General features: G+C 49.5%; 2 protein-coding genes across 2 annotated transcripts in view; both read right to left on the reverse strand.

The window, feature by feature from the left end:
• RCC1 (regulator of chromosome condensation 1) overlaps positions 1-2,912 on the reverse strand; it is a 7,958-nt gene extending 5,046 nt beyond the window's left edge. The window contains exons 1-4 of the mRNA XM_017736193.1: positions 2,857-2,912; positions 2,593-2,642; positions 2,148-2,187; positions 1,788-1,846 (exon numbers count right to left, since the gene is read on the reverse strand). Coding sequence (XP_017591682.1) covers positions 1,788-1,821 — 34 coding nt within the window. The 5' untranslated portion in view covers positions 1,822-1,846; positions 2,148-2,187; positions 2,593-2,642; positions 2,857-2,912. The remainder of the gene's footprint in view (positions 1-1,787; positions 1,847-2,147; positions 2,188-2,592; positions 2,643-2,856) is intronic.
• A 908-nt stretch (positions 2,913-3,820) lies between these two features.
• Positions 3,821-8,610, reverse strand: part of PHACTR4 (phosphatase and actin regulator 4) — a 22,254-nt gene continuing 17,464 nt past the window's right edge. The window contains exons 9-14 of the mRNA XM_008635131.2: positions 8,576-8,609; positions 7,948-8,003; positions 6,977-7,038; positions 6,059-6,196; positions 5,083-5,159; positions 3,821-4,494 (exon numbers count right to left, since the gene is read on the reverse strand). Coding sequence (XP_008633353.1) covers positions 4,479-4,494; positions 5,083-5,159; positions 6,059-6,196; positions 6,977-7,038; positions 7,948-8,003; positions 8,576-8,609 — 383 coding nt within the window. The 3' untranslated portion in view covers positions 3,821-4,478. The remainder of the gene's footprint in view (positions 4,495-5,082; positions 5,160-6,058; positions 6,197-6,976; positions 7,039-7,947; positions 8,004-8,575; position 8,610) is intronic.

The following is an 8,610-nucleotide window of genomic DNA, read 5'->3' on the forward strand; positions in this document are numbered from 1 at the left end:
ACAGGCGAGGCAGGATGGAACACGGACACAGGACAGCTAATGCAGAACAACGGGACAGAAAGACAGGACAGGCAACACAGGGCAGGGCTGACAGGTGCCACCCTTGGCCAGAACGCTGGCCCCCGGGCAATAAATCCGTGTCAGTAACTTGCCCTGCTGCTTTTAACATCCAGAGGTGCCTCCAGCCTGTAAGGCCGCAGCCAGCCGTGATGGAACAGAGCTGCTGCAAAAAAATGGCAATTTAACACACAGAATGATGATAATAGACTACTGCAATCCAGCAAGTCTGAGCTCCCACCTTTTCCAGAAATCTGCTGCTGCTTAATGTGGAAAATCCATTTCCTCTTGAAACAGGAACCAGACTAAACTTCTTGGATTAACTGGAGATCAGTTAACTTCCGAGTTTCCCCTTCATTACACGGGATGAATCGCCCTTATTCCACTGATTAATTCTGCTCCAGCTAACATGTAAATCCAGCCCCCAGGACGGTCCAGACCAGAGGATTGCATTTGGCCATAATGGCCCTAATTTACTCATAAAATCAAGCTCCTATTTGTATTTTGGTTGATACACCAGCCTCATCTGCTTATTTACAGACCCTGATCCCAAGGGGTCACCCACATCCCAGGTGATTGGAAAACCTTCCAGGAGAGGCACAACCACAGTGTGTTTATCCCAGGTTTGCGTTGGGACTTTTTTGATGAGCAGATACACATGCATCCCCTGATCCTGTCCCTGGGGAATTTTATGGTCAAGGACAGGACATCCCGTCAACTGCCAGTACCCATTTCACCCAATTCACACCAGAACCTCCCACAAACCCACCCATCAGCATCACTCCCCTTACAAAAAGGTGCCAACAAGGGATGTGCGATCCCTCGCCCTGCTTCCTCCCCAAGCCACACCCAAGGTACACCCCAGCAGACTTCATTAACCCTTCTCACTTTAGATAACATGAAGGGTTTTGTGCCATGACATAATCCAAACCTGAAGGTAGGTTCTGCTCCCAATACAGCCCAGAGCGTCACAGTGCATTTCTACACCCTTCATTTCTTTGAGATGGGTCAGCGGCACACAAGAATCACACTGCTACACAAGGAAGAGGCACCACCAGGAGCATGAAGTTTTTCGTAATATTCCAATCACTCACCAAAAACACACACCAAGCCAAAGCAAATTCAGTTTATTGAGTTGTCTACTGTAGCCAGATACGGATTTAGATACCAACAGAAGAGTACGGCTGTATTTCAGGGCTTGAATACGAACTGCTGCTCCCACCCACGTCCTATAACCCATCCACTTTCAGTATCACCTCCCCTGTAACATCCTGGCCCCACGAGGTCGAACAGATGGGAAGGTTGTCAAGTTAGTCCACAGGAGAACACATGCCTTTATCCCCCTTCCCATGCATCCCCAGTTTAAAGCACCCCAAAAGCAGCTAGTTCTTGCTGGGCCAGCCAACCCCAAGTCTGCCCTTGACTTTCCAGGTGCCTTTCAACCAATCCCACATCCCATGGATTGGCTTTCCTTCCCGTGCAGCTTACCAACAACGTACTCAACTCCAGGCCCTGCTCCAAAAAATCCAGGAGTGCACATCCCACCAAGGGAGCACGGACACACATAGCAGCTTCTCGTGTTCCCAACACAAGCTTTGAAAGGCCACTACATTCACGTAACCCCTGGTTCCATCCCGTTTTGATCCCTGTGACTACATTTTGATTACACACAGCGCACCAACAGGACTTAGGCAGCCACCTCATTTGGGCAGACTCTTTAATATACTCACCCTCTCCCACTAAAGGCGCATTTTTCTTTGTCATTTTGTCCCAGCAGTTTCTGCAGTATCTTAGAAAAGAAAGATTTTTTTTTTAAATTATTTTCTCACATCCTACATTAAAAAAATGAATAATTTTATTCAACTTAAAGCCCTATCTCCAGCAAGTTTTTTTTTCTTTGGGGTAAGATTCATGACCAGTTTTTTTTCCTCTTTAAAGATCACCTATATTATCTGGAGTAGTATCACTGAAAGCCGATTCAACTTTTTTATAAGCATCTTCGAATTGCAGATTTAACTTATTTGAAGTGTTTAGTTTTAAAGAAAAGAGTGAAACGACACACAATATTACATTTTAAACGCAGTTATTACCTTAAAAAATCCTGCTCCGCTCAAATTTTCAATTTTGGGACTGGAAATATAAAAAAAAAGGTACTTTAAGGATTTGCTCAGGAGCTTCTCCTTTTCAGTCTCCCTCCCCGCTCCGCACGTGTCCTCCGTCCCACCCCGCGCGTCAGTGTTTCCTGCATGGTTTGTCTCCTCTGTCACAGCCCAAGGGCTCAGAGAAGCAGTAGGAATATGCAGGCTGCAGGCTCGGGGCCCGGCTTGTTCTCCAACGTCGTGGAAGGGGACTGTACGTCATGGGCCCGAGGGCCTGCGCTCCCGTGCGCCACACGGACAGAGCCGAGAGAGAGCGACTTCTCCGGATATCCACGTCGGACCTTGTTTAAAATAGTTTATAACCACCTCGACCGCCAAGCCCTCATGCGTCCCCGCTCCGCCGACCATACGGCGTGGCCACACAACGGATACTCACGGTGGATCGAGCTGGGCGAACCAAGGCAAACGAACAGGCTTTGGTGGAACCTGCAGGAAAAGCGAACGGCTGTGGGGGCGGCTGAGGTGGCGTGGGGTGACCCCGCAAAGCCCACAGCCACGTGTAACCCGCAGCGTATTTTTTGCGTTAAAAGGGGGATGCAGCGGGCATCCTCCGACAGCGCCGCACTGCGCGGCCACTAGAACCTCACGCCGCAGCAAGCTAAGGGGTAAAAAGGGTTCAAGTCGAGTGAGCTACACTTACCACCTCCAGCGCTCCTCAGGGAGAAAGAGGCCCGGCTGCGCCGCGCGGCGGTATTTATAGAGCGCGGGGCGGTGCTAAAGTGCGCGTGCGCTGCCGGGTAAGGGGCGGGGCCAAACCTTCTATGGGCATGCGCGCCGGGGCCAACGCGCGGCGAAAGGGGCGGGGCCAGCGGCGCCTGCGCACTGGATGGAAGGGCGGGTGGCGCACGCGCAGGGGGAAAGGCGCGAAAAGCCGCGGCCTCAGGGGGGGGGGCGGCAAGGCCGGTCCGCCCCCCACCCCCTCAGGAGCCGCTGGTCCCGGCCCTACTGAGATCAGTTGATAGGACACGACCACACACGAGCAGGGTTTAAAAAAAAAAAAATCTAAAATACTTTTATTTAATAATTAAAATCTGTTGCTGAGGAGACTGATATACAATGTAATGGCGGCTGCACAGGGGATGCTGTGAGGGAAGAGCCCCCAGGGGGCGCCGGGCCAGGGCCCGCATGTTGCCACACTGGTCTATGAACAAGGCAAAGTTCTTCTCTCCCTTCCCCCCTCTCCCACCCCAGTGGCATGCTCACATGGTTTCGGTTTGGTGTATAATACAGCAGTGGCCCATACCAGATTTTTTTTTTAAAACCCACATTTAGGACGAATTTTTCTCTCAGAAGAGAAATACCATCTTTTTAAGGTCACTTCTTAAACCTATTCTTCCCCTCCTTTCAACCCACACAGTGAAATTTTCAAGTTTCCAGTAGGTTTAGCTGTAAAAATGAGAAAAAGGCAAGCTTCAACCCTGATTTGGGAGAGTAAAAAAGATCTGAGAGAAAGCCACAATAAAAAGGACTGACTACTCTCACACAGTTTTCTCAAATTAGAAAGTTTTTTAAAGGCAACAGTCATTTTTCCTGGTTCTGTAATTTGTTAAACAAGCCTAGATATCTCAAGATCTGTTATTAAGATCACAGCAAGTGTGAGAGAGTGCAGAGCAAATGTTTTATACATCTATTGTTTTTCTTTCTTTTTTTTTTTTTTTTTTTTTTTTTTTTACAAAAAGATGCAGCATATGTTAATATCTATACAATTCCCTTCCAGGACAACAAACTGTTGGTCAGTAGTGATTCAGGGCATTAAGGACATGACAGAAACAAGCAAACCCTCCCCCCAAAATAACGAGTCCCATGTCAGTTGTCTGCCAGGGTTCTCTGTACATAGCTAATATACACACACGTGCTTCCGAGCACACACTCTCCTCAGCTTCCCAACACTAGAGCTGCCTTTTTTTTTTTCTCCTTTCCTCATGGAAAGGAGAAGGAAATGAGGAATTGCACTCCCAAGACAAGTCTGTACAACTGGGGAAGGAAGGGGTCGTTCCCCTGGGCACAGTCTCCTGGCAGAGTCATATTGCTGAGCCACACGAGGTATAGTGTCAGTTCCAGCCTGATGGCATGAGAGATGTGTTTGTTCCAGTGAAATGCTACATTCAGACAGGATTCCCCTTCCCCGGCCGAAAGCCCTTTTCCAGATATGTTTGGAAGGCAAATCTTGGAAGAGCCGAGGTTCCACCCTCACTGTACTGCCTAGGACAGGAATGCAGAGAACTTCCAGGCCTCCCGGTTTCTTGCTCCCTCCTTGGAATATTAAGGTCGATGGTACCTGAAAGCCAAGTGAAAAATCTGAGTGTTATCCTTGGAACTCAGGTTAAATGGTTACTTGGGCACTACAGACGGCCAAAGAGAGTAAATTGAATTGTCTCAGAACTCTCAGCCCTCAGGGAAGCTGTTAACATCAAACAATTTCACCTCCTGTGCTCTGCACTCAACTTTGCCACATAGAGCTGAAGAAAAAGAATCACTTGGGCCATGATCCAGAGGTGACTACACAGATAACATCCAAGGTAACTCATTAGCAAGGTGTTTCATGGCTGTGGCTGCAGCTCTCTAGCCCCAGAAAAGCTCACTCCAGCTGCAGCTTCACACTGGTTTCAGACACACCTCAAACCTGCCACTGGTCACTCTGACCAGTGGATGGAAGCCCCAGTTGAAGGAAAAACAACCCGCTTTGTTGTTGTGAAGCTACTGCTTCAGTCACCCCCCAGGACCGAGACAAAAAGGGGCATTCAATCTCCAACTGCCGCACTAATAATTCTTCTAAGGTTTTAGTGTTTTGCCCCTGAGCACTGTCCTTGCAGCACAGCTCTGACAGCTCCAACAAGAATGAAACTCTTAAGTAGCACATTCTCACCTGGTGAACTGCTTGCTCTCCTCATGCACTTCCATTTCACAGCTCTTAAACTCATTCAGCTCTTTCCTGATGGCCGCCTGCACAAAGAGGGAGATTTTTTTGTAAAGGAAGGGCTCATATTGCAGCAGCCACTCCAGCTTTCCGAGTCCATTAACACCAAGCTGAATTTAATCTGCCCCTCCACGATAAGGGCTGGGCAGTCCCCAGAGGGGGCTGGGGAGGACAAGGACAGATGGCTCCCTGCCAGCTTCTTGAGCTGGAACGGAACTGCATTGCTATGACCAACACCCAGTATCCTTGGTGTGTCCAGAAAAGGGAATGCGGCTGGGGAAGGGGCTGGAGTAGCAGGAGTGGCTGAGCTGGGGGGGCTCAGCCTGGAGAAAAGGAGGCTCCGGAGGACCTTCCTGCTCTCTACAACTCCCTGACAGGAAGGTCAAGACAGGTGGGGGTCAGTTGCTTCTCCCAGGTAACAAGTGACAGGACAAGGGGAAACAGCCTCAAGTTGAGCCACAGAAGTTTAGATGAGATACAAGGAAAAACTTCTTCATGGAAAGGGCTGTGGTAGAATCACCATCCCTGGAAGCGTTCAAAAATGCGCAGATGGGGCACGTGGGGACATGGCTTAGTGGTGATCATGGTGGTGCTGGGTAAACAGTTGGACTCCATGATCTTCAAGGGCTTTTCCAACCTTAACCTTAATTCCATGATTTTATGATTCTTACATCACTCAGAAGCTGAGACAGAAGGCATGCTGGCCTTCAGACTGTGCCCACCTGGGCTCCACCTTGCCATGAGGCAGCAGGAAGCAGAGCTGGGACAGCGCATGCAGGTGAAGGGACACTGGTGGGGTGGCAGAGGGAAAGATGAAGAGGTGAAGCCAGAGGAACAGAGCAAATCTCCTTGGCTCACACCTTTTTGCATGGGACACCCTGGTCTGGCTCTCCTTGCCATCTGGGGACAGGACACTCTCAGTTACCTTGTCAGCTGGTGTGAGCTTTGTCCACGGCTTATCTGCTCGTCGGTCATAGTCTTGAGCATCTGTTACTTCCACATATTCATTAAACCTCAGGATCTTCCTGGCCTGCAGCTCTGCCACTGTAGGCCTTTGGCTAAGCTAAACACCAGCAAAAACAAAGGAGGTTAGCCTGAGCATTGTCCACAAAGCAGATCCAGGACTAAGCAAAACTGAAACCAGTTCCCTCACTGGGCCTTAACCACAGACACTACGAGATCCTGCTCGCAGCCTGCAAAGGAATAGGTAAACCTCTTACAGACTGGATACTCCCATTTGGATCACAAAGCCAGGTTAGGGCGCAATCTGGGCCACACTGCCATAGAGAAGGACAGTGAGGGGTTCGGGAACAGCCACTACAAGGGTGAGCCCTGCGTGACACCCCTAAACACAGCTTCAGCAAGAGCAATACTCACGCTTCACACCCACAGGCCCCGGGGAAGCTTTTCCCAGCCATGAGTAACAATCACAAGCAACTTGGTCGTAACAGTGACAAGCAGCTGTTACTCTGCTCAGCTCCCACACTGCTGTTAATTTAGAAATGGATTTTAGGGAGCCTGGTGTGAAGTCGTGGCTGCTGAAGAGCTGTGTTAAAGCAGCCAGGCCAGCAAACCTTTCAAGTGTCAGGTGCCAAATTTAGTTCTCATCTCGCTTGTTACACTTTCTGCCAGCTCAGATCTGTCACTAACAAACATGGCCCTCGTGCCAACGGCTCACCGTGGGCGACAGTCCACATTCCAAAGTCACTGCACTCCGAGGGCACTGGGGACACTTACACAAGAGCCCTGTGACCTCCCCCACAGCACAGTACCTACAGCGTGGTCATTGCCACCATGCCCAGCAGCCCTGCCAGGTGGCCGTCACCGTGGGAGCCAGCAGTACCTTTCTGGTGAGCCGGCGCTTGATCTCGCGCTTCTCAGCTTGACGGTCAGCTTCATTTTTTGCTGCCAAGGGGAAAAAAAAAAAAACAACCATTTTTCATGTAAGCATCAGGCTTTGAAAAGTGCTTTCTAGGCTTGAACAAAGGAGAGTATTGAGCTGGATCAGATTATCTACACATCTAAAGGCTTAGGACAGGCAGAGAGTGCAATACAACTCAATATCCTGTGTCACCTCCTGAACTGGCAGGGGCAAATATGCCCCTTACACAGCACCAGTGAGTCATTCTCATTTCCAAGATTAATGGCCATATCGCCAAAATACATCCAAGCCACTGTGCAGCTCACTCCTTCCCAAGGCTATTACAGTTTAAAAGAAAATAACAGCACGGATAAATATTTTAAATGGAAACTTCCTGAACTGACATTCCCATTTCCTCGAGATGTTTATTTAAAACTTTTCCAGAACAAGATATGGCCAAGAGAAGCAGTCCTGACTTTGTGATGCACTGCTGCTTTTGAGATCATGCAAGGCAACGCTGTAATGTCTGGAACACAAATGAAAGTCCAGCCCAAACAAAAACACCTTTAACAGTTCTTGCTGTGTAACAGCAGAGTCTGAACCAGCCCACACACTCTTCCCTGGCAGGCATGGGACTGCTATTCTGTCCATTATCATATGATCCCAGAATGGGTTTGGTTGGAAGAGACCTCAATGATCACCCTGTTCCACCCCCTGCCATGGGCAGGGACACCTACCACTATCCCAGGTTGCTCCAAACTCCATCCAACCTGGCCTCGGACACTTGCAGGGATGGGGCAGCCACAGCTTCTCTGGGAAACCTGTCCCAAGGACCTCACCACCCTTACAGGGAAGGATTTCTTCCTAACATCTAATCTAAATCTCTTTCAATTTAAAACCATCCCCACCTGATAAAGTAAGATGTTAAAGGCAAGATGTTAAAGGCTACTCACGCTGAAGAATGTTCCTCTGTTCCAGTTCTTCTGCAGTCGGTCTCTGACTCAGTCGCCTGAAGAAAAGTGTGACAAGTGCAGAATGTTGTATCTGGTCACTCATCAGTAGCAGATGAAGGATAAAACTGCCTGGTTTCAGTGCATTAGACAGCCTCCTCCACACTCCTCACTCACCACTGAGGACCACTGCTACCCTGTTTTACACTCTGCTTTTCTCAAACAGCTGCTTGGCCACTGGCAAGCTTTGGGAAGGGCTCTCCAGCTCAGAAGCAGCTTTGCAGGGAGCTCAGCAGAGCCTGGACTGTCACCAGCCCCAGCTTCATCCACCACCAGCACCCACCCTGCATCCATCCACACCTTTCTACACCATCTGTGTTTTACATGTCTGTAATCCTTGAGATCTTCCCCTCCCAGGTTTGGGATATAGTTCCAGCTCCAGGAGGAACTCCCAACCTTTCCAACAGAGGAGGAACAGCAACACTCAACCTCCCAGCCCTGCTCCAGCTGCTGTGCCCAACCACCCACCCTATTCCAGCACAAGCTGCTTGGACAAGGGACCAACTTTGCCCAGTCCCACCCCGCAGACACTTATGCCGGCAGCTCAGCTGAACATCATCATTATCTGTACCTGATCAGCGTTGTCCCAATCTGGTGACGGATTTC

This window comes from Corvus brachyrhynchos, unplaced genomic scaffold (assembly GCF_000691975.1).
Source record: "Corvus brachyrhynchos isolate BGI_N302 unplaced genomic scaffold, ASM69197v1 scaffold65, whole genome shotgun sequence".
Classification (NCBI taxonomy): Eukaryota; Metazoa; Chordata; class Aves; order Passeriformes; family Corvidae; genus Corvus; species Corvus brachyrhynchos.